At 38.5% G+C, this 25,751-nt stretch overlaps 1 protein-coding gene across 1 annotated transcript; it reads right to left on the bottom strand.

Annotated features, from left to right (window-relative positions):
* Positions 1–1,562: 1,562 nt before the first annotated feature.
* On the bottom strand, positions 1,563–3,766 carry LOC104218486 (late embryogenesis abundant protein ECP63-like). The gene is made up of 2 exons (XM_009768983.2): positions 2,745–3,766; positions 1,563–1,999 (listed from the first exon to the last, which is right to left on the bottom strand). Exons 1-2 carry the CDS (start codon positions 3,714–3,716, stop codon positions 1,589–1,591), a joined length of 1,383 nt encoding a protein of 460 aa, XP_009767285.1. The 5' UTR covers positions 3,717–3,766; the 3' UTR covers positions 1,563–1,588.
* Positions 3,767–25,751: the final 21,985 nt, after the last annotated feature.

Genomic DNA, 25,751 nt, shown 5'->3' with positions numbered 1-25,751 from the left:
CCGCATCAGTTTATGTGTTTATGTACCTCTCTTATACCGTGCAAGTTATTTTATAATTGGCTTTACATTTAAGGATTGGTTATAGCTGGTTATTGATAAGATACCAGAGTTCTGTATTCTTTCCTTCCAAGTTACTGTTTCATTTTGTTCCGTATTTTTTTCTGCTTTATTACACATTGTATACAAGTTATATTTAAATTGCCCCGCCGTAGCCTCGTCACTACCTCGTTGAGGTTAGGCTCGGCATTTACCAGTACATGGGGTCAGTTGTACTGCTACTGCACTCTGCACTTTATGTGCAGATTTTGGAGCTGGTAGTGGCTGATCGAGAGGTCAGTGGCAAACACTTCATCTAGGAGACCCAAGGTAGTCCTGTTGGCATCCGCAGGCCCTGGCGTCCCCTCCTATGTTTCTAAAATCCCGTTTTCTTTTCTTTCAAAACAGATGTAATTTCTTTCAAACCGATATTTGTAGATATTCATAGTATATTCGTGGAGTTGTAACACCGAATTCTGGATAGTAATAGTGATAATATCAGTTATAGTATCTATATGTAAAGAAATTGTTTAGTTACTTCCGCAATTATGATTAGTGGTTTTAAATTGATTACTCTTATTCATGAGTTATAAAGGAAATTGGTTAATGACACTCTAACGTTGGCTTGCCTAGCAAGTGTGATGTTTGGCGCCATCACGATCCCGATAGTGAAAAATTCGGGTCGTGACATGGTAACATCCCAGCTCCACAAAATTCAAATCATAAATCCGTCAAATCTTCAAACCAAAAAAAAATAAAAAAAAATGGAATCTTAAATCCGCCTCGAACTATAGTAGTACTATCTTATGCAAAATAGAGTGTAGCAAAACTATGGAACAATACTCATATTATCAGATTATTTGATATAACCACACGCCCACCTAGTGCTGGAAGATATCCACTCATTGCGCTGACTCTGGTTCTATTTTTAAATTTGTAAAAATGAAAAGTTAGTGGTGATTCCATTGACTCGTTAAATAGAAATATTATCCATAACAATTGGAACAAATAAGTACACACCCGATGCATAACTTCAGGCCATCAAAGAAAGTGTGTAGAAACAAGCACTTTAATATTAGATCAACTCCAGCAGCAAAGGTGGCTTTGATCTAATATTTTTCGCTCTCTTCTATTCGTAATACTAGGCTTAAATAACTAAGTTTAGTTTTAAGACGCGACTTAAATACAAGTATCTCTATATCATTTTTCAATTTTTTTTGTCTCCCTATACTCGCAATTTATTTTCCATCCGGTGTCCGGCACTCCTATTGAAACCCGACTATATTCAGATTCGCGTCGCGCCTAGGACCCCATTCGAACAGCCCCTTAGATAACTAAGTAGTTGTTTCTCATAAACGGAAGGCGCTGGCACATCAAGTTATAAAATCCTTACAAGGAAAGTAGACAAAAAAGAAACCGAACAGAAATCTCATACTAATACATATTTTACTTGGTAACACAAACAAACATATAACACAACTAACTTAAAAATTACACAAAATACATGACCAAAATGTGCAGCAAATATATATTCTAATCAGAACCCCAACTACTAGTATTTCACTTTCACATTTTTCCCAGAGGCATCCTTGGCCTCAACCTCGGCAATGCCTTCTACATCCATTCTTCCAACGTCGTTAAACGTCTGACCAGTAATCTGATCGGCCACTTTCAGCCTCGCGGCGGTTCTCCCCGCCGGAGTATCCTCCACGTCCACCACTATCTTTGATCCTCCGGTGCTACGCGTCTCATCTGTAGTAGTAGTGTCACGCATGCTAGATGGTGCTAATGTGTCTTTAATCGCGTCTCGCACACTTCCAAGTGCACCAAAAATACCACCACCACCGCCGCCGGAAGCCGCCGCCGCCTTATTCTCATCCCTTTTCTCGTAATCACCACCTTCACTAATTTTCATATCGTCCATTCTCCTCCTTGTTGCTTCTTCAGTCTCATGATATTTCTCCTGCAATGACATTATTAACAATATACCTATCAACCCTAGAGAGTTTAACTATATATATTGAACTTCTATACACTGAAAATGTAGAAAAAAGTTTATATAAAAAAACATAGTGCCTACAAGCTACAACTCATATAGGTAGAATCAATAGCTTAATTTTTTTTTATTTCATATCACTCCATGCTATAATAGGTTAAATATACTCAAGAGTGCAACAATTATTTTTTCAATATAGAAATAGGTTTATATATATAAAAACACATCGTGCCTATAAGCTACAACTCATATAGGTGGATTCAATATTTTTTTTTCTTCAATTTCCTATCTTTTCCTGCTATAATATTTCCACTATAACAGGTTAAAATATATGTATTTCTTGCTATAATAGGTTAAAATATGTTCACATGTAAAAAATCATTTTTTCAATACAACACAAGTTATCATAGAAAAACATAGCGCCTACAAGCTAAAACTCACATAGATCGAATCAATAACTTAAATCTTTTTTAACTTCCTATTATTTCCAGATATATAATAGGTTAAACTAAAGTTATAGTGCAAAAAATATTTACTTTGTCCCGTGAAAACGTAAGTTAAATCTAATAGGCAATAATTAACATTCTAAAATTTGGCGCAATATCTTATTGACATCATAAAAAAATGTACAACAAAGGCCATAATTTTATTCCATAGTTTTATTCCACATTCTACTAAATAGAAACTAAGCAGAAGGCTATAAACGGCTAACCTTTGCAGCTTGCTTAGTATCCTGTGCCTTTTGCTTTGCTGCTTCCGCCGTCTCCTCCGCCTTCTGCTTAGTAACTTCCGCCGTCTCCTCCGCCTTTTGCTTCGTAGCTTCCGCCATTTCCCCGGCTTTCTGTTTTGTCTCCTCCTTTTTTCCTGTTAACATATCCATGGCACGTCTCGCCGCATCAGCAGCCGAATCTTTCAACTCTGTTAATTTGCCCACTGTGGTATCTTTGCCTTCTTTCGCTTTTTCGGCCGTGTAATCCTTGTATTCCTCAGTCTTCTGCATCGTTGTGTCCTTTGCTTCTTTCGCTTTCTCTGCTGTGTAGTCCTTGTACTCTCCTGCTTTAGCAGTTGTACTGTCTTTTGCTTCTCTCGCTTTCTCCATAGTTGTATCCTTTGCTTGTTTCGCCTTCTCCATAGTTGTATCCTTTGCTTGTTTCGCCTTCTCCGCTGCATAGTCCTTGTACTCTACTGCTTTAGCAGTCGTACTATCTTTCGCTTCTTTGGCTTTATCTGCAGCATAATCTTTGCACTCTTCCATTTTTCCAACAGTTGCATCTTTTGCTTCCTTTGCCTTATCAGCAGCAGAATCCTTGTACTCTACTGCTTTACCAGTTGTACTATCTTTAGCTTGTTGTGTTTTCTCAGCAGCAGAAGTTGCAGTACTCTTAGCTTTTTCAGCAGCAACATCTTTTGAATGTCTTGCATTTTCCGCCACTACTCCGGCGGTGTCGCTTGTCACGGCGGCGGTTTCGTGGGCTTTTCCGGTGACTGCTTCTTTAGCATGTCCAAGAGTTCCTTGAACAGATTTGATTATACTGCCAATAACACCGGGCTTTTGTTCATATTCTTGAGCTTTTCTTTCTTTGTTCACATCACTGAGTTCGTCTGCTGCTAATCTTGCAGCAGCTTCTGCTCTTTCTTCTTTCACTGCAGCCCTTTCTTCTCTCACTGCTTGTCTTGACTCCATTGCTTCTGCTTTTAAAATTTAAGACTAACGCGCGCAAGAAGAAAATCAAAGTTTTGTTCTTCACTTTAGGAACTTTAAGAGTAAGTATACTGAAAATTATGTTCGTGGTGGTTCTCCGAATTAGGACGTGCTATATATTGGGGTGGTAAAGAAATTTGATTGGACACGTGGAGGAAGGAAGGGTTAGGAAGTGACACGTGGATGGTGTTGTGGGTATTTGACACGTAGCATTGAAAGGTGTCACCTTGTAATGCATGCAAGGAGGAAGCTTAGTGTATAGGAATTGGTTCTTGATTCGAGGTGGTGGATAAGAGAAGAAGTTTCTGGTTTTACCGTCAATGAGAGTTGAGATCGGTGGCTTTTGTCTACTGATCTCTCGATCGCAATTCCGGGAAACTGTTCGGATCTCGGAGTCAATCGAATTATTTTTTGGTCATAAATATTTATATGTCATTTAAATTTTTTAAATTATTAATTAATATAATTTATACTTAATATTTTTATGTATTTTAAATATATAAATTTATTTTGAAAAGCTGAAATATTTAATGTCCAAATATGTAATAAAAATTAAAGAGTTTAATTTTCAAAAAGCTTCTGTTGGGTGTACGATGGACCCAATGGGTTGTGGGCCGGCTTGGAGTGGAAAGGGCGAAATTAAAAAATAGCCAGATTTACAACTGGTCATTCAAAATAGCTCAGTTTCAAAAGTAACTGAAATTTAGCCATTTTTTATATTCAAAAATACTGTTCAAAATCCAGAAAATACGCCAGTATATTATGTTGGAGTTCCAGCATAAGTATACTTGAGCTCCAGCATATTATACTGGAGTTCCAGCATAAGTACACTATAACTCTAGCATAATATACTGGAGTTCCAGCAAGAATACCGGTCCGGCATAATATACTAGAGTTTGGAGCACCGGTGCTCCAGTCTCCAGTATATTATACTGGAGCCAGCAAAGTATACCGGTCCAACATAATATGTTGGAGTTCATACACAGGTGCACCGAACTCCAGTATATTATGCTGGACCGATCTCTATTGCAGCAAAATAGTGACTATTTTTTATTGACTTAATAAACGCTAGCTATTTTTGAATGACCAGCCCGAAAAATGGTTATACCGTGTTATTTGTACAAATGGAAACGAAGAATTAATCCAAATAGTAGTTCATCTTGCAATAATGGAGATCTACTAAATTACAGGTGAAAAACTTCATGAATAATGGAGAATGAAATATTGACAAACTCAATGAAACTCTCCCTGCTCATATCACTGATAATATTGCTCACCTGGAAATTGGGGATCCAAATGAGGACGACTTTCCTGTTTGGATTATCTCTAATGACGTAAACGTTTCTTCTAACTCAACATGGCACTCTATTAGATTCAAAAAACATAAGAATAATTTCATAAACAAAATATGGCATAAGTCTATCCCATTCAAAATGTCTTTTATTACTTGAAGAATTTTCAAAACTAAATTGATGATGTTATTTGCAGATTTGGTACTAACATTATTTCCAGATGTTCTTATTGCTCTTTTGCGCAGTTGAAACAATGCAACATGTCTTCAATAGTAGTGAAGTTGCCAACTTCATATGGAATAATATCGGAAATGCACTAAACAGTGCAACATGTCTTCAATAGTAGTGAAGTTGCCAACTTCATATGGAATAATATCGGAAATGCACTTGGAATCAAACACCAACATGAACCTGTTATTGCTACCTTTAAGAGATGGTTGGAGACAATTACCAACAATAAAGTGCACAATCAAATTCTTCAAATAGCTCCCACGATCATATGTTGGGAACTCTGGAACAAAAGGAATGCGTGCAGATATGGAAAACAGAAGAAGTTTCAACTGAACACTATGAGACACCAAATCATTTGGACTTTGAAACCTGTCATTGCTAACATTGTTCCTGGTGATTATACTCAAATGGAATGTCCCCTATTATGTGACAAAATTGAGAGGCTCAGACCACCCCAAAAATGAATACAAGTTACATGGGAATTCCCTCTGCCCGACACTATCAAGATTAATACGGATGGTAGTTTCTGCAAAGAAAATAGCAAGGTAGACATTGGAGAGGTAGTATGGACAGTCAAGGGGATCTGATTATGGCATTTTCTATTTCTATCAGTTGTGATAGTAATACCATGGTGTCACACCTCCTTTTTACCTATACCCCCGAAGGGGAGTAGATGAGGGAGTTTTTCCAATTAAAGGACAATCGAAACGGGATTTATTTATTTAAAAATTCAGAGTTGCCACTTGGAAGATTTATGGTGTCCCAAGTCACCGGTTGAATCCCAAATCGAGGAAAAAGCTTGACTCTATTTAACAGTACGCAAACACAAAAATCCGGGTAAGGAATTTTATTAACCAGGGAGAAGGTGTTAGGCACTCCCGAGTTCTGTGGTTCTAGCACGGTCGCTCAACTGTTATATTCGGCTTAACTCTCTAATTCTAGAAACACGTTTTAACATATGATGCCATTTTAAACTTTTGACCGCTTTTAATTAATTTTTTGAAGAAGATTGAGCGTCATTTAAAACGTGCCTTTGAATCGCGCCACATGAAATGCACCCGCAATCCTAAACACATTTTAGTCAACGTTTTAAGATTTTGATTTGGGTCACATGAAATGCACACCCGAGTTTATGAAGGTAATATTATTAAGTTATGCGCCTAAAGCAACCACGCGTATTCACGAACTATTTAATCTCTTGCAAATCCGATTTATCAAATACCAAAACCATTATTAGAAGGCCAATTACTGAAACGGATAGCTGAACAAATTCCTATCAATATTTCAGTAATTAAAACCAAAAATAACGTGCCAATGTAAGAACCCATATTCAATTTGGATTTTGAGGAAATTTACGAAGCCTGCAATGGGAATACTAGGCAGTGTTACATTTTTTAACTGAACTCTATTAAGCAAAGCCATTTTGTCTAAAATATAAACCAATCCTCAAAACCCTTTTTCCTTTTCTCATTCAATTTAATTTCTAATGGGAAAAATACAGCTAATATAGGCACATAACACGTTTGAAACTAAAATTTTGCAATTAAAAAAATGTCAAGAATTTTGCAATCAAGAACAGACAACCCATAAGAAATTACGCTTTGAAAATTTACTAACTAATATCAACTAAAAACGCAAAACAAACCATATGACAAAACGCCTCCCTCATACATATTTCACAAAAAAAACATGTGTTTAATAACATAGTAACAGAATAAAATGCAATGAACAGAACAAATCGGAAACTAAACCTTCATAGAAAACGGAACGAGCTACTGCTGACCTTTATGCTAACGATTCGACGTCGAACAATGATGAACTTCTAATGAAACACAGCTTCATTCAAAACACTATTTCGACGCTCGACTAACAGACACAGACTCGAACGGAGAACGTAGCAGCGCCGGAACCTCGAACAACCATTCAGATCACACCCATATCAGTTTCTACTCAAAGTTTCTACGGAGTTTGATGTGTAGAAGAAGGTGAAAATGGCTGTGTGTATCTAAGTTCAAAAAGAAGGAAAGGCTGAAAGGTCGTTGGCCAACGAGGTGGATAAGCAGCCGCTGGTGGTCCTTTTCAGCTCGTTTTCCGGCGGGTTCGCTGATGAGAGAGCGGCTGGTGTCGAGGTTTGTGCTAGTTGGGTCGCTGGTTTGATGAGAGGAGGAGTCGAAGGGTGGTCAGGTTTGTCGATTGTTGAAGAGAGCAGGCGTCGATGGAGGTTTCGAAGCTGAAGGAGAAGGGTAGGGGGCTAGGCGCTTCTACATGAAGAAGACGTCCTGGGGGAATTTCAGATCTTGTCTCTCATCTTCAGTCCAAATGGCGCTCTTCAATGTACCCCCCTTTAGATTTTTTTAGGCCTTACCTATATGTAGAGTCTAGGTTTAGGTGTATTTTTTGTGTATTTTGCCAATTAGTCCCTAGATCTTTTTGTATTAAGTCCTTAGGGTCTTCTTTATTTGTTTTTGTTCCAAAGAAGAGTCTAGAAGTGTCCCTAAGCTTAATGAACTAATCCAAATTGAGCCAAGAATTGGGCTCTAAAACTCTTAAAATTGTGATCCAACACCTTAATTGACTTCTTTTAAAATAAGATAAAAATACTACACAATCCAAAGCTAATCCTAATTAATTAAACTAAATATGAAACTATTTTTGTGTTTTATAAAGATAAAAATAAGGTACCATTTATATATATTTTTTTGCAAAATACATAAAGTAATATATATATTTTTTGATTTTTATTTTTCTTGTAATAAAATAAAGTAAAGAGACAAAATGAGTTGAAATAGCTATATTAGGCCTAAACTAAATATATACATGCTAAAATATAAAAAATCTTAGGGAGGGTCGAAAATCACATGTCTACAGCTGCCCCTCTTTGACTGGAAATGTGAAGCATTTTCGGACAAAGAACGACTAGACAGGTATTTTGACCCGACACTTATTTAAAGAGACCAAAACTAAGAGAAAAAGGGGAATGTGACCGAACCCTGGTATCTGAGCTGCCTACATATCCTTGGATATAAAGGAATCAGGCCACGTGTAGTTCAGAGGTTAGTGAGATGATGGAGTATACCGAGGTGGATAGTCGGTCGAGGTGCCGTTCCGCCGAGGTTCCGATCCGCAGTCCTGTTATTATATCAAAAATCAAAACATGAAAAAGACTAGCTAATCCTGTCAACTACGAGTTACAATATTCTTATCTATAAGTCTTCTGAAGCTTGATCTTGAGTCTTGAATGGTTCTTCATGCGGACCTTAGATTTGAACCTTGACGCTTGCTAGTTGCAGGTGCTAGCTCGTTCTTCTACAACTTTTTGGATCAAGACCGGACATGTAGTGCTTGTGACTTCCACCATGTCTTAAGCAGTTCACATCTTCCATCAACTTCTGCATTTGGATTCACTTTTTGCCTTTCTCTCTTTTTTTCTTTATTGTGACTGACTTCTATTGATCACCTCAGACTGTTAACTCGCATTTTTGCCGTGAGATTCTTTGGTTGCTGACTTGAACTGCAATCTGAGATGCTTTTCCTTTTCTTCAGGTGGACGCCTGATTGTTGAACTTGAACTGTATTCCCTTGCTCTCCAAGTGGGCGCCTTACTGATGAACTTGAATTATATTCCCATGCTTTCCAAGAGGGCTCCTGATTGCTAAACTTGAATGTATTCTCTGCTCTCCAAGCGGGCTCTTGACTGATGATTTGAAATGTATTCCCTGCTCTCCAGGTGGGATCCTGACTGTTGACTTGAATGTATTCCCTGCTCTTCAGGCGGGCTCCTGACTGCTGACCTTGAATGTATTCCCTACTCTCCAGGCGGGCACCTGACTGCTGACTTGAAATGTATTCCCTACTCTCCAAGCGAGCTCCTGACTGCTGAAGTAAAATGTATTCCCTGCTCTCCAGGCGGTCTCCTGACTGTTGAACTGAAATGTATTCCTTGCTCTTCAGGCGGGCTCCTGACTACTGACTTGAATGTATTCCCTGCTCTCCAGGCGGGCTCCAGACTTCAACAAAATAGACAAAATAAAGAAAATTTTTTGCCTAGTTTGGTGGCTGGGCATAGATGTGAGTGTAAAACTAAATCATGTTACCAAATATCAATAAGAACTTGAAAGCTAAAACTTAAATTGTACTCCCTTGTTCTCCAGGTGGGCTCCTGATTACTGACTTAAAATGTATTCCCTGCTCTCCAGGCGGGCTCCTGACTGCTGAACTGAAATGTATTCCCTGCTCTCCAGGCGGGCTCCTGACTGCTGATTTGAATGTATTCTCTACTCTCCAGGCGGGCTCTTGACTGCTGAACTTGAATGTATTCCCTGCTCTCCAGGCGGGCTCCTGACTGCTGACTTGAAATGTATTCCCTACTCTCCAGGCGGGCTCCTGACTGCTGATTTGAAATGTATTCCCTGCTCTCCAGGCGGGCTCCTGACTGTTGATTTGAAATGTATTCCCTGCTCTCCAGGCGGGCTCCTGACTGCTGACTTGAATGTATTCCCTGCTCTCCAGGCGGGCTCCTGACTTCAACAAAATAGACAAAACAATGAAAATTTTCTGCCCCAGTTTGGTGGCTGGGCACAGATATGAGTGTAAAACTAAATCATGTTACCAAATATCAATAAGAACTTGAAAGATAAAACTTGAATTGTACTCCCTTGTTCTCCAGGTGGGCGCCTGATTTCCATAAAATAAACAAAACAAAGAAAACGTCTGCCCCGGTTTGATACTGGGCACATTGAATCATGTTACCAAATATCTCTATGAATTTGAAAGCTAAATCCCATTATCCAGAAGGGTCCTAAAAACTCCTAGTTAAATGACGGCTTTAAAAATCTAAATCATATCTTCTAAAGGTGTTACTCCTGCTACATCTTGTTATCTAAGAAAGTCTTAAACTACATCCCATTATTCAGGAGGGTCCTAACAACAAAAAATTAAATCCCATTATCTAGGAGGGTCCTGAAACCTTAAAACTAAATCCCATTATCCAGGCGGGTCCTGAATACCTAAAACTAAATCCCATTATCCAGGCGGGTCCTGAACACCTAAAACTAAATTCCATTATCCAGGAGAGTCTTGAAATTTAAAATCAAATCTCATCTTAAGGGTGAAAATTTCAAAGCTAAATTCAACTTCCTAACGGTGAAACTTATGCTAAATCTTAGCATCTAAGGGAGGTATTAAACTAAGTCCCATTATTCAGGAGGGTCCTTAAAATTTCAAATTGAATCTTATCCTAAGCATGAAAACTTCAAAGCCAAACTTATATTTCCTCAAGGTAGAGCCTAGCTAGATCTTGTTACTCATGAACGTTTTGAATTTTAACTAAGTCCCATTGTCCAGGAGGGTCCTGAGAATTTTTAAGATTAAACCCCATTATCCAAGAGGGCCCTGAAATTTCAAAATTAAATCCCATTATCCAGGAGGGTCCTGAAAATTTAAAAACTAAATCTCATTATCCAAGAGGGTCCTGAAAACTTAAAAACTAAATCCCATTATCCAGGAGGGTCCTAAAATTTTTAAATTAAATCCCATTATCCATGAGGGTCCTGAGAATTTAAAAACTAGATCCCATTATCCAGGAGGGTCCTGAAAACTTAAAAAACTAAATCTCATTATCCAGGAGGGTCCTGAAAATTTAAAAACTAGATCCTATTATCCAGGAGGGTCCTGAAAACTTTAAATTAAATCCCATTATCCAGGCGGGTCCTGAAAACATAAAAACTAGATCCCATTATCCATGAGGGTCCTGAAAATTTTAAATTAAATCCCATTATCCAGGCGGGTCCTGAGAGTTTACGGTCAAAACTGTCTAGTGGTTGCCTTTCCTTGCGGTGGGATTCTCCGAAACAAACGAAATTTTCTGCCCCTGTTTCAAATCAAAGAAAAATCTTGTCAGTTTAAAAATATGATGGTTGGTTTGTGGCCTTGACTTTGAGGGCGGTTGCTCCTTCACTTCTCATGATAACTGATTTCCACTCGAAGACCTTGCTTGTTCTTTGACTAATCACTTTCTCTGTCATCCTTATCACAGAAAATACCTCTTCTCCGTTCAAACCAAATACCCTCTATCTGTTGCATTACTCATGAACTGACATTTACCAACCTTTGTGTCTCCCATGAATCCCAAAGCACGTCAATTACCGTCCACTCAATGTGTATGTTGTTCTTTCCTGACTTAACCCACCAACATTGGCCTTGAGGTTTATTGCTCCTTCCCTTGCCATTATAACTTTGATTTCGTCTTGGAAGACCTTGCTTGTCCCTGGTTAACCACTTTTTTTGTCAATCTTATCATAGAAAATACCTTTGATCCGTTCACCCTACACCCTCCATCTGTTGTATTGTTCATGAATTGATATATACCAAACCTTTGTATTTCACATGAATCCCAAAGCATGTTGATTGTTACCAACTCAGTGCGCACGTCGTTCTTTCCTAACTTATGCAACTTTGATGTGCTGGCCAGATCCCGTTTTATGAAATTGGAAAGCTGGTGGCAAATTTTGAAGTCATTTCTCACCTATTTTCACCGAACAGACTCAAGAAGAGGAAGTAAACAAGACAAAAGGAACAGAGTAAAGGACAAAGGAAAGAGATGATCCCTAACAAGAAAACTACAAAGTAGAAACCTATCAGATGTGGATACCAACTCTAATGACTATGACATGCACATGTGGCCTATTCTGTTGAGCAAGTCTGATGTTCAACTCCTGTTATACCCCTAAACAGTGAAACTGGGCTTCAATGCTCCAATTATCCAATCTGATTCACAATTCTTATTCGACTTGTAGTGCCCGAAGGGTTTTCACCATCAAGCCTCTCTCATTTTGTTCTTTCTCTCAACTTACCATCGCCTTATGGTGCCCGCAAGTGTTTTCATCAATAAGACTCTCTCATTTTTTATTTCTCTCAGCTCCCGTCGCCTTACGATGCCCGTGAGGGTTTTCACCAATAAGACTCTCTCATTTTTATTATTTTTCCGCTTGGACCAGAGTGTTGCCCCTGATATGAATTACCTCTCCTTGCTTGACTTGAAACCTCTCGAAGACTGATCGAAAGGTTCTTCTTTAGACCGTAACATGGGCTTTTGGATAGGGTTAAAAAGAAAGGATATCAAAGGCTCAAAACAATTCACATGGGTTCAAAATTACAACTTTCAAAATGAGATTTCTTACAACAACCACAACTTCTGTCCCAGTTTCTTGCTTGGGTATTTTTGAATTTTTATTTTGATGGGACCGAACCGTGAGGCTGCCTACGTATCCTTAAAAGGAATCAGGTCGAATGTAGTTCATGACGTAGAAATTGCTTTGTTGTTGTGATTTTCTTTTCTGTTCTTCCTCTTTCTCATCTTTCCTTTCTTTCTTCCTTTTCTCTTTTTGTTGTGGTTATTTTTTTTTCTTCTCTTTTTTTCTTCTTATTCTTTTCTTTTCTTTTCTTTTTCTTCTTCTTTTTTTTTCTCTTTCTTTTTCTTTCCTTCTCTCTTTTTTCTTCTATTTCTTTTCATTCTTTTCTTATCTTTCACGCTTGTGTTTCTGATATTTGCTACTGATTCCGAAAGAGTGTTATGAAAGAAAATAAATAAGGTTCAAAGGTGGTAACAAAAGATAAAGTGTTTAGATAGCAAAACAAAATGCCTTCGTCATTCCAAATCTTCAAAACATGCCCAGTACAAACAAACACAATTAAACAAACCAAAGGAATCATACATAATATCTTTTGACTGCATTAGAATTGATAACCATATCCACACATTTGCCCTCTACATCTGTTAAATACAAAGCACCATTGTACAACACTCTCGTTACCATGAATGACCCCTGCCAACATGGGGCAAACTTGCCTTTAGCTTCAACCTGACAAGGCAGGATGCGTTTCAATAGTGTTTCTTTATGTTCTATACGCCCCAGTTTCACACAATTCGGGCTTGAAGTGATCTCAAAATGCCTTTACTTATTTTCCTCAAATGTCCTTACATATTCAACATTGTTTCATTGCTTCGTGATTAAATTGACTTTTAAAATCAGGCTGAGAATTACGCGTGCATGTCACGTCACTAGAGTCAACAGGAAAAGAACTATAAAAAGAAAAGAGAACTAAACGAAAATGACTAGAAATCACAGAAAACAGAAAATGGCATTAGACAGATGGTGAAAGGGTTTAGACAACAAAACAAACAAACTAAACTGGGGTTACAAACCTAGACAACACTAAACGGGCTATTATGACTAAACAAACTACGCAAAATAAAAGGATAGAAGGGTTTGAGTCACAAGACAATATCCGGATTACGACCCTAAAATAACCCGGATAGAAGAAATGACAACAAAATAAACCACCAAACTCCTCCCTGGCTAACCAAGAAAGGAGCGTCTTTCCAATCATCAAAACTCAACATCTTAGCCACTGACTTCTGCATCAACGATACTAGGACCTTCACAAGTCTCCACCACATTGTTCTTAACAGATTGCCTTTGGGTTCCCTTTGCCTGCTCGTTCTTAGGATCAACCTACGATAGCACTGAAAGCTTCATAGCACGTGGACCTCCTAGGATCCCAGAAGAATTCTCACATTCCTTTTCAAAATAAATCATCCCCACCATATGCGTCTCATTATGCATAGGTGACAGGTTTTGGCTAGTGTCTGCTGCGTCTGAATTTTGCACGACAATGTCGCCTACATCAATAAGCTTCTGAATCGCGTTCTTCATATTCCAACACTTCTCTATGTCATGCCCCGAGGCATCTGAATAATATGCGCACCTTTGAGAAAAATCAAACTTCTTTGGAAGAGGGTTTGGCATTTTTATCTGGATCGGCTTCAACATGTCCAATTTCCTTAGCCTCTGGAATAGACTGGCATATGACTCTCCCAATGGAGTGAAGGTTTTCTTCTTCCGCAACCTCTCGTTCTTAAATGCTTGATTGGGCTGGAAACCTGATCCAGGGGGTTTCGGTAGACTCGTAGGGGTAGATAGGCATTTTGTGGAGCTGGGTACTGGGAGAGTGACGTATGACTTTGGGGGTTCTATGAAGAGAAGTAGCATTGGGAAGGGTCGTCTAATGCACAAGGATATCCATGGGGACGATGTCGAGGCTGGAAGTGTTGATCAGGAAAGTCCATCGGATCATCTTTTCTGTTTCTCTTTCTTCTACCCAAGCTTACTGGGATGTTCTGAATGTCTTTCGAACAACTCATGATTTTGCGTGACTTGATTCCCTCTTCTACTAGCTCCCCCATTTTTAACACATCATTGAAAGGTTTCCCCAGGGTCGGGATCAAATGACTAAAGTAGATGGGTCCCTGGGATTGTATGAAAATCTCAACCATTTCTTCTTTACCAATCGGGGTATTGACTCGAGCAGCCTGCTTCCTCCATCTGAACCCAAACTCTCTAAAGCTTTCCTCCGGCTTCTTTCCCATTCTAGATATGGAGGAGCAGTCTGGGGTAATGCCTGATTTGTATTGAAAGTATTGAACAAAATCTTGATCCATGTCACCCAATGTAGGCCACTTACTAACATCTTGACGAGCATGCGAGTCCAAAGCTGCCCCCAGTCAGGCTCTCACTGAAATATGCCATCATTAAGTCATCTTTCTCTCCAACACCTCTTATTTCACTGCAATAAACCTTCAGGTGGGCTACCGGATCCCCACACCCATCATACAAGTTAAATTTTGGCACTTTAAACCCCGTGGGCAGGCGAACGTCAGGGGACACAGACAGTTCCTTGTAAGCCATGCTTCCCTGATCTCCCGTTCCTTGCTTGTTCTTTAAGGATTGTTCTATGCCTTTCAGTCTCCTGGGTGCCCCATCTTTCCCTTTTCTTCTGTAAACCTTTCATTTTCAACATGAGGCTCATCCCTGGGGCCCTGTTTGTATGAGTAGGGAACCTTGTGGGCAATCTCTGAGGGGTAATATTGGGCATCATGAGCTTGGAGATAAGCGGGTGGATCTGGAGGGTATGGAGGATCATCTGGCATTATGTCCAGAGTTTGGGTAAGTGCAGCATCTAGGGAGCTAGGTGGTGGCAGGGGTGGCTCCTTCCTAGTCATCCAAGCCTGATGCATGTCATCATGTGTTGTTTTAACATCTTTACCTCTTCAATCAACCTATTGTCCTGTTCCACCTTTCGAGCGCCGGTGTCAACCAACTCAATTCTGTTGTTGCCTACCATTGCCTTTTGACTTTATGTTGTAGGAAAGAGTTACCACTTTAAAACCATAAACCAACCACTCTTCTGCTATGAATATAACAAAATGAAGCCATCACGTTAGCGTTAGGGAATTTAACATAAGATAATCTCACTTTATGTGCGATGCACCTAGCCACAGTTATCGGTTCTAAAATGACTTCGAGGGTACAAAGGTCAGTTGACATCATCCCAATTTGTTCATTTTAACCTCTCTTTTCTTTGCTTTTCTAGCACTTGCTGGCTTGCCCATTTTCCTTCATTTCTCTTTTTTTAATCATCACTCTTTCTTTCTCTCATATCTCACATCCCACAATTTCACCTTTTTTCTTCTTTTTTTTCTTTTAATAATAAAAAAATAATTCGATCGAACCCTATGTAGGTTGTCTACGTATCATGACGCCGCATGAATTAGATCTTTGCGTAGTTCTGGAAGATCGAGAGTAAAGCACATAAACTAACATTTCCTTTTTCCTTTTCTTCTTTTTTTCTCTTTTTATCTTAGTGACTATTCCGAAGAGAAAAGGGAAATAAAAGAAGCAAATCTCTTTTTGAATTTTCTAGACTCAATGTTCTATAACCTATTTTAAACTCATTCTTAACGTTCATATATATTTTTTCAAGACAAATACTCCGTGGGAAATTATTAAAGAAAACCCTAGAAGAGAAAAATTATATTTTTTGATTCGTTTTTTAAGGAGGAAATCTAAACAATAAACCACAGAAACATATTTTGAATTTTTCATTTGATATCCTGACGCGATTTTTTGAAACGAGCAATGAAAAAGATATAACAAAATGCTTTTGGATTTCAATTTTGATTACCTACAAAAATTCTAATTATAAACAAAAGCTAAAATATTTTTTCTATGTACAATATCCTAATGTTCTAATGAAAATAAAAGAATTGTTTTCTCATTTTTCACTAATTTCCCAGAGAGACACCTCAAACGAATTTTTTTTTGGATTTTGGAATTAACACCCTAAAGAAAGCTTTTAAAGAAGTATTAAAAGAAAATTCTCTTTTTTTGAATTTTGGTCCTAATATACTAAAGGAAACATAAAAACAATTCATTTTAAGTCCTAGATATTAATTGCCTAAAGGAAAAACAACCTCAAAATTTTCTCATTTCTAGAATTAGTATTCTAAAGAAAAATTATAACGAAATATAAAATGCAATATCTCTTTTTTTGGATTTTTGAGTTACAACATATTTTCCAAATATAAAGCAGAAAATACAATAACAAAAGGCTTGACATTACTGTACAAAACTAGAAAGTAAAAGACGGCATAAAATGAAGAACAGACTCAAAACTTAAAAGTAAAACAAATCTCCTCAAGCAACTCCTGACTGAGCGATCCTGACCGGATGGTCACGGGATGTCTGTCATGCTCAAACTTCGGTAAATAAATCTACACCTGTGTGAGAAAACTTTAAATCAACACTATGTGAGACAATAACACTCCCTACTAGACACATGGAAGACATGGTTGAGGTAGAAGTGCAAAATTTGGCTATGACCCCGCAAAGCCAAGAACCTATGATTTACTAGGAAGACCGGACCCTATGTGGGTTGCTTACGTATCACGCCTCGAAAGACGAGAATCAGGTATGCGTAGTTCGGGCATATTGGATACGGGCGAGAATAATAAAAAAACAACAGACATATAGAAAACACATTTTTTTTCTTTTTTTTTTCGAAAAATGACGAAACATATAAAATCTTTTTGGTTTTTCTTTTTTTTTTCGATTTTTTTTTATTTTTGAAAAATGATAAAAAGTGCAAAATCTTTTTGAAGTTTCCATGCTCTTTTTGTTTCTTAATTAAATGTAACAAAAATATAAATGGGCCCTACTCGCTTCATCCTCACACTTCAGCCTCTCTTTTTTCTCTTTTTTTTCATTCGCCCTCAATTATCATTGGTCCGCCAAATGACTCTTTTACCCTTGAAAAAATATAACATGTAGCACATAGGATGCATCAAGATGGTCGATTATTTTGGGTACACCTGTCCTAGATGGACCCAACCCCTGTGTTGAGTCCCCAAAGTCAAATGTACGTGATGCAAGCAAACGTTCCTACTAGGGATCCGGCATGAGGTCTTGTTATACTAGGTTTAAAACATAGGTTTATGGTTCTAGACCTGGCTTACCCGAGCGGACACCTCGAGCCGAGGGGGGCAGCGTACCGGGAATATAGAAGCTTCACCGGCTTTGCGACTTGTCCGAACCTCGTTCTAAATTTGGGATATGACTCTAACTGAAAAGAAGTCACACGAAGTGCACACTTCTTCATGATTTAGAAGACTCAGAGAGAAGAGGGATTTTCCAACAGTTTATATACAATTCACGGAATATCAAAGCGATAAAAGCAATCAATTAGCACATTAGGCCCAAATCATGTAACAAATTCAGATAATGGATAAAGCCAACTATAGCAATTATTCTAAGCTCGAATTCTTGAACCCTGAACCAGAGATTCTGGGTTCGATCCCCAGCAGAGTCGCCAGAGTTGTCACACCTCCTTTTTACCTACACCCCGGAGGGGAGTAGATGAGGGAGTTTTTTCAATTAAAGGACAATCGAAACGGGATTTATTTATTTATAAATTCAGAGTCGCCACTTGGGAGATTTATGGTGTCCCAAGTCACCGGTTGAATTCCGAATCGAGGAAAAAGCTTGACTCTGTTTAACAGTCCGTAAACACAGAAATTCGGGTAAGGAATTTTGTTAACCCAGGAGAAGGTGTTAGGCACTCCCGAGTTCCGTGGTTCTAGCACGGTCGCTCAAACTGTTATATTCGGCTTAACTCTCTGATTCTAGAAACACATTTTAACCTATGATGCCATTTTAAACTTTTGACCGCTTTTAATTAATATTTTGAAGAAGATTGAGCGTCATTTAAAATGCGCCTTTGGATCGCGCCACATGAAATGCACCCGCAATCCTAAACACATTTTAGTCAACGTTTTAAGATTTTGATTTGGGTCACATGAAATGCACACCCGAGTTTAGGAAGGTAATATTATTAAGTTACGCGCCTAAAGCAACCACACGTATTGGCGGACTATTTAATCTCTTGCAAATCCGATTTATCAAATACCAAAACCATTATTAGGAGGCCAATTACTGAAATGGACGGCTGAACAAATTCATATCGATACTTTAGTAATTAAAACCAAAAATAACGTGCCAATGTAAGAACCCATATTCAATTTGGATTTTGAGGAAATTTACGAAGCCTGCAATGGGAATACTAGGCAGTGTTACATTGTTTAACTAAAATCTATTAAGCAAAGCCATTTTGTCTAAAATATAAACCTATCCTTAAAACCTTTTTCCTCTTCTCATTCAATTTAATTTCTAATGGGAAAAATACAGCTAATATAGGCACATAACACGTCTGAAACTAAAATTTTGTAATTAAAAAAATGCCAAGAATTTTGGAATCAAGAACAGACAACCAATAAGAAATTACGCTTTGAAAATTTTCTAACTAACTAATATCAACTAAAAACATAAAACAAATCATATGACAAAATGCCTCCCTCATACATATTTCACAAAAAAAAACAAAAACATGTGTTTAATAACATAGTAACAAAATAAAATACAATGAACGGAACAAATCGGAAACTAAACCTTCATAGAAAACGGAACGAGCTACTACTGACCTTTATGCTAATGATTCGACGTCAAATAATGATGAACTTCCGATGAAACACGGCTTCATTCACAACACTGTTTCTACGCTCGACTAATAGACACGGACTCGACGGAGAATGTAGCAGCACCGGAACCTCGAACAACCATTCAGATCACACCCATATCAGTTTCTGCTCAAAGTTTCTACCGAGTTTGATGTGTAGAAGAAGGTGAAAATGGCTGTGTGTATCTAAGTTCAAAAAGAAGGAAAGGCTGAAAGGTTGTTGGCCAACAAGGTGGATAAGCAGCCGCTGGTGGTCCTTTTCAGCTCGTTTTTCGGCGGGTTCGCTGATGAGGGAGCGGCTGGTGTCGGGGTTTGTGCTCGTTGGGTCGCTGGTTTGATGAGAGACGGAGTTGAAGGGTGGTCTGGTTCGTCGGTTGTTGAAGAGAGCAGGCGTCGATGGAGGTTTCGAAACTGAATAAGAAGGGTGGGGGGATAGGCGCTGCTACATGAAGAAGACGACCTGGGGGAATTTCAGATCTTGTCTCTCATCTTCAGTCCAAACGGCGCTCTTCAGTGTATCCCCCTTCAGATTTTTTTAGGCCTTACCTATATGTAAAGTCTAGGTTTAGGTGTATTTTTTGTATATTTGGCCAATTAGTCCCTAGGTCTTTTTGTGTTAAGTTCTTAAGGTTTTCTTTATTTGTTTTTGTTCCAAAGAAGAGTCTAGAAGGGTCCATAGGCTTAATGGACTAATCCAAATTGGGCCAAGAATTGGGCTCTAAAACTCTTAAAATTGTGATCCAACACCTTAATTGACTCCTTTTAAAATAAGATAAAAATACTGCACAATCCAAAGCTAATCCTAATTAATTAAACTAAACATGAAACTATTTTTGTGTATTATAAAGATAAAAATAAGGTATCATTTTTATATATATTTTTGCAAAATACATAAAATAAAATATATATTTTTTATTTTTATTTTTCTTGTAATAAAATAAAGTAAAGAGTCAAAATGAGTTGAAATAGCTATATTAGGCCTAAACTAAATATTTACATGCTAAAATATAAAAAATCTTGGGGAGGATCGAAAATCACATGTCTACACATGGCAGAGGCTAAGGCAGCAGAGTATGGAGGAAAATGGTGTAATCAAAATGGAGACACTAATTTCTCTCTCGAATTGGATTCAAAGGTCATTGTAGATATGCTGGCGGAAGGAGATACAAACAATGTGAAGATAAAAAAGGTGATAGACAGAACTTCCTTCATAGTTAAATAGACTAGAGCTACTGTCAGACTTTGCTTCAGAGAAGGTAACCAAGTAGCGAATTGTCTTGCTAATTGGCTATCACCACAAATCATAGAAGGATATTTCATTCATTCCAACAATTACCCAACAATGTAAAAGGACCTTTCCTACTTGATAAATGACAACTTCCTAGTATAAGAACAAAGTATGAAAAGTCGAATTTCTTTGTTAGTTATTTTGTTTTTAGTTTCAGGAAGGAGGGTGTGTATATATATGAACCTCCTGGCATTCTCTTGGGGTGATTGCATCACCATTGTTGTATTTTCTGAGGTAAGGTCTAGCCCTCCTCTTGCACATTTTTGAATACAATACAACCTAGACAGCTGTCTGGGCAACTTTATAAAAAAAAGCTCTTTCCGTGTTTATGAGATGGAAGAACTAACAAGCTTGTTATCATATTTCCTTTTATTGAACAATTTATAATGTAACTTAAACTTCTCGTATTATACTTGATGACAATCGTTTATAACAAAAAAATATTACGATTTTACATTCCACTTTCAAGTCTTTTTGTTATAAAATGTAGCAAAATACGACTAAATATATTTGAAAGAATTACAAAAAAATACACATGACTTCACACCAAAACAAAAAAATGGCTCATGTTTTTAAGTTTGATCACACCCAACTATGCCTTATAAAAGGACAATGCGGACGTTGCAAATATAACCTAAGTATTTATGTCCAGAGTCGAATCCACAGAGAATTAACCAATCAATTACATTCGTTGGACTTACTAAATTCTTTAGAATCAATTTCCCCAAACGTTGTGAATAACAGTTGATGGTATATTTAATAACTAAGATTGAAATTCAATAAACAGTTGTAAACTAAATATGCTTAAGTTGTGACCAATAATGAGAAGGTTCTAAGGTTGTGATTTCTCCTATTGATGGAATCCCTTCTGCTCATGTTTCATATAGATTTACCAACACATCTCTATCAATCATGAACACTCTTTTTACCGTGAATATCTCCCGAGTAATTACGATAATTTACTAGACGCACTCTCCTGAGATACGCTAGCTGGCTTTGTTTATTACAGTTCACTTTAGATTGCAACCAAGACTTCATTATCCCTAATCCCACATTTAAACCCGCAGTTATAGATACCTCTTATACTTTGGGAGTGGTGTTGTTCAACAATCACCTAAATATGCACTCTGTCCCGAGTTATGCACACTAATTAGGCACAACTAATTGAGGATCCTGTCAATTAACTACAACAAACACGTAGTTGAACAAATAGAGATTAAACTGGCAAACTATATTAACATAATCAAGAAGTTCATCCTTCGATAGGTTCCATCAAAACCTTAGACAAAGGATTTTGCTACTCATGACAATGGGTAAATAAACTATGAAAATATTCATGATTAAAATTGCAAAAAAAGTAAAGAGAAGAAGAAAATATGATGTTTTAGGTGATCTCTCACACTTTTTTTTCTTGCCAAAGTACTCTCTAAAACATTACATTCCTCCCTTGGGCGAGTTCTATTGTTTAATATAGGGTTTTGGGCTAAATATCCTGTGTTTTTGCACTTCAGTCCCTCAATTTTCTGCTTCCTATCGCGGTCCTACCGCGGTTACGCCAGGACCGCGGTTAACTAGCCTCTCAATATCCGCAACAGCCTTCTGCCGCGGTCCGACCGCGGTTACGCCGGGACTGCGGCAGTCCATCTCCAGTTCTGGTTTTGCTGCCTTCGCGTGGTGCACTTAGCGGATATTGTACGATTGGCCTCTTTTTCTCTGTAATTGATCCCAAAAGTACTTCACAGACTTCTTTTATTGTATATAGCCTGCAACGCATGAAAAACACTAATAAGAGCATTTTGTTATCACTTTTTACCATAAAAACTATACAAGAAGGTGGTTCTTTAGGGCCTAATTATAATCCAATTCACCTATTATCAACACCCCATACTTAAATCTTTGCTCGTCCTCGAGCAAGTTGAACCACACTTCTAGGCCTAATCGTTCGATGCATTACCCAGTTTATGTCACACCCGCCATTATGAAAGAACAATCTAAGCAGTGCAACAACCACACCTCAGATGAAGACTCTAATGCCATGCCACACTCGTGCTTACTCTAGTTACTCTAAACAGAGGTGAAAACTTGCTTTTTCTTCCTGAGTCACATGCCCTCACATCACATTTCTGAGAGAAGTTCCACACACATAAAATCAAGCAACAAGGAACTATAGATAGAACGAAACCACTCACTCTCAGCAAAGAACATTCACATGCCACACAGATACACCATAAGCTTGCCCTTAGTGTAATACTCTACTAATCGAGTTGTTCAGTCCAAGATCAAGAGGTCTTTATTTGGTTATAATGTAGGCTAAGGGATGGGTGGGATATATTTGGATATAGTGACTAACCTCCCTAAGCACTTTTAATACAATCGTTCCCTTTATTCCAATTTCCATGTTCAACCCAATCATTCTTCCACACTTGTTTCACAGGCTACCCCCACTTTTCTTTAGGTGCAACTGGCCTCTTTTTTATTTTTTATTTTTTTTATTTTTATTTTTTTCTTTTAACAGCCATTGCACCATTCAAGTATTTTCCTGATTTTTCTTTTCCCACTCCATTACTACCCCACACTTTGACTTTTATATGCTCTTTAACGATTCAAGTGCTTCTAGGAGATACATGTTCAAACAGTCAAACTATTCAAACACAAGGATGTAGGTTATTGTAAGGTTATCAAAGAACAGACTTCAGGCTCGAAGGGGTTAATTATAGCAATATGTACGAGTGGATTCATAATTATACAGGCTACATAAGGAAATGTCTCAATCATCTCTAAGGCCAAACAACTTCTATTTCGCTTTGCAAACACACAGGGCAAGTTCTAGGTATCGCATGCAAGCACAGAATACAAGTATTATCTCACACATACTTGGCATGTAACTCATTCCGAATTAGTTTGTCAACACACTCACGTGAGCGTTCAAGAAAGACAAGGTGTGCAGAATTAAGGCATAAAATTACGAGTCTACAAACGAGCCTAGACGTCGCACCCTTAAGTTCGTTTTAGTTATTTGCAGGTGTGTACATTACGAGTTGCATTCTTGACCTCACCCATCTTAGTCCAATAGAGTCCTAAGGGTCCTAAAAATATTAAAGAAAAATCTACCTAACCCGGTTCAAGAAAAACCCTTAGAAAAGAACCGTGGTCAAAAGAAAAACCAAGGAGGAATTACTACACTACCTAAAAAGAAAAATAAAATAAAAAAATCTAAATGGACTACTTCCCTCAAGAGTACTGTCCAAGTGGTCCGTTCTCAGGAAGAGTCTCCTATATTTATTTATTTATTTTAAACCCGACTTTGACCCTCAAGAGACCCGTCGACAATTGTCCATCGTTGGTCCAAGTCAGTTACTTCTAAGGTGAGTACAACCAATTATACACAACAACAAAGATACAGAACTACAACATATTCAATGTATATGTACACTAACAATACACCACTAAAGCAAGTCTCCCACCCCGCATAAAAAGAATATGGCATGTCCCTATGTCATAACACAAATAAAGTGCAGAAGGGTAAGAAGACTTCCCTAAGCATCACTCAGAGTCGGAGACGGTGCTGGGATCCACATGACAAGCCCTCCCCAAAGCACGGAACCAAGCTATCATCCAGCTCTCAGACCTGGCCTGCCGCTGAGACATGGCATCCATACGCACATGTAGGCTATCCACCGAGGAGCGAAGATCTGCCACCTCTTCCTCCAAAGAATACAACATGGGTCGACTGGACTGTGATCTAGAGAACCCTACCCCAGTATGGGGTCACCGAGAGGATCCGGCTCCATCATAGGATCTCTTGGATGGTGCCATGGGTACTGGGGCGTCATTCTCATCATCAAGATCAATGGTTGTGGGTGCATCTCTACCCACTGTGATCTTTGAAGCTCTGAATGCCGCTTTTACGGGCAAAGCTCCATCTGTAGGATAGGTGGGGACACAATCCAGTAGACACAACCTCATCACAAGTGAGGGGAAGTAAAACCCCTTAGATAGCAGAGGTGACCGAAGGATCATTTCATCTCCAATAATTCTCGCCACATCAAAGTCTTTCTTGGTGATGATGCACCATACGAATAGAGCCCGTAGGTGGTTCACATCTATCGTGTTGCCCGTGGGCAATAACCGGCTGCAAATAATGGTGAACCAGCACTTAGCCTCATGTGTGAATGACTTGGAGTGAAGGGTAATGTTTTTATGTAGCCAGATTGGTCGACCCCCTGTGCAGATTGTCTCAATCATAGTGTCCCAAGTGACGCCTTGGTCGTCGTGGTAATGATCAATGTCACCAGTGAACTGGGGCAGCTGCAAGACCTGGAGAATCTTCAGAATTGAGGCATCTACCACCCTTCCCCGCACAATCACAGACCGACACAAATGTTCCGGGCAGTTCGCGTAGAACTCCCGGACTAATATTGGGTTTGCCGTCTCAGGTTCATCAAACAAGAGCTCCATCTCCCTCCATCTGATTTCCTCATACATTTCTGCTTTTTCCATATGGAGGGCAGCCCTGTCAACATGAATCTCAGGGACAAAGCTTTTGGTGGCCTTTGCATGAAATGCATCCTCTGCCTCCTGTGACGGGAACCTGGTGGCATCATATATTGGCATTTGGGAAGTGCTTGCCGAGATCTATATTTCGCCTTTTTCGGGCAATATTACCTGCAAACAATTCAGGGTAACAATCAGATGCATTCTATCATGTGCCAGTCTGATGGGTACTCAGACTTTGCCACCCGATGGCACCAAACTGTTTCCTTTTGTCAATCAATGCCAGTATACCCAATTAGTAAGGTGCCCAAAGTTGACAACCTCCACTATTTCCCTCACACCACTATTAATTCTACAATTCCTCCATATAATACCCCACACAATCTCCCACAAGCGAATCATGTCAAATGCGACCACCACCACAAACTAAGAAGGGCACAAAGTGCTCCAAAATTTGACAACACACCCCAATTTTCGGCCATTTAGACCCCTCCACCAAGCTTCACCCTAAAAAATTTGTTTAGGCCTCCAAACATTATAAAAATCGCCCCCAAGTTAAGCACAATGAAAACCCAACCATTTAAACATCAATCATGGCCAAAAGAAGCAAATAATGGAGAAAAGGAAAGAAAAGAAAGAAAAATAAAAAAATTACACTAAAACACTACCTAGGGTTTAATTGAAACTAATTTAGACTACTCATTACACTAAGTTATGTAATAGAAAGAGAAAAGAATAGAGAAGCTTACCTTGAGGATGAATGGAAGGGACAGGTTGTGGAGAGAGATGGAGAAGAAAGGGGGG

The sequence above is a fragment of the Nicotiana sylvestris genome, chromosome 7 (genome assembly GCF_000393655.2).
Source record: "Nicotiana sylvestris chromosome 7, ASM39365v2, whole genome shotgun sequence".
Classification (NCBI taxonomy): Eukaryota; Viridiplantae; Streptophyta; class Magnoliopsida; order Solanales; family Solanaceae; genus Nicotiana; species Nicotiana sylvestris.
Note: the sequence above shows the minus strand (reverse complement) of the source record. Positions and strands in the feature narration are given on the sequence as shown.

What these genes read in the sequence shown, in the direction of transcription:
- LOC104218486 (XM_009768983.2), bottom strand. Translation starts at nt 3,716, where the DNA reads ATGGAGTCAAGACAAGCAGTGAGAGAAGAAAGGGCTGCAGTGAAAGAA. An exon ending in ATACTAAGCAAGCTGCAAAG is followed by an intron (nt 2,000 to 2,744) that starts GTTAGCCGTTTA and finishes ATGTCATTGCAG; the next exon opens with GAGAAATATCATGAGACTGA.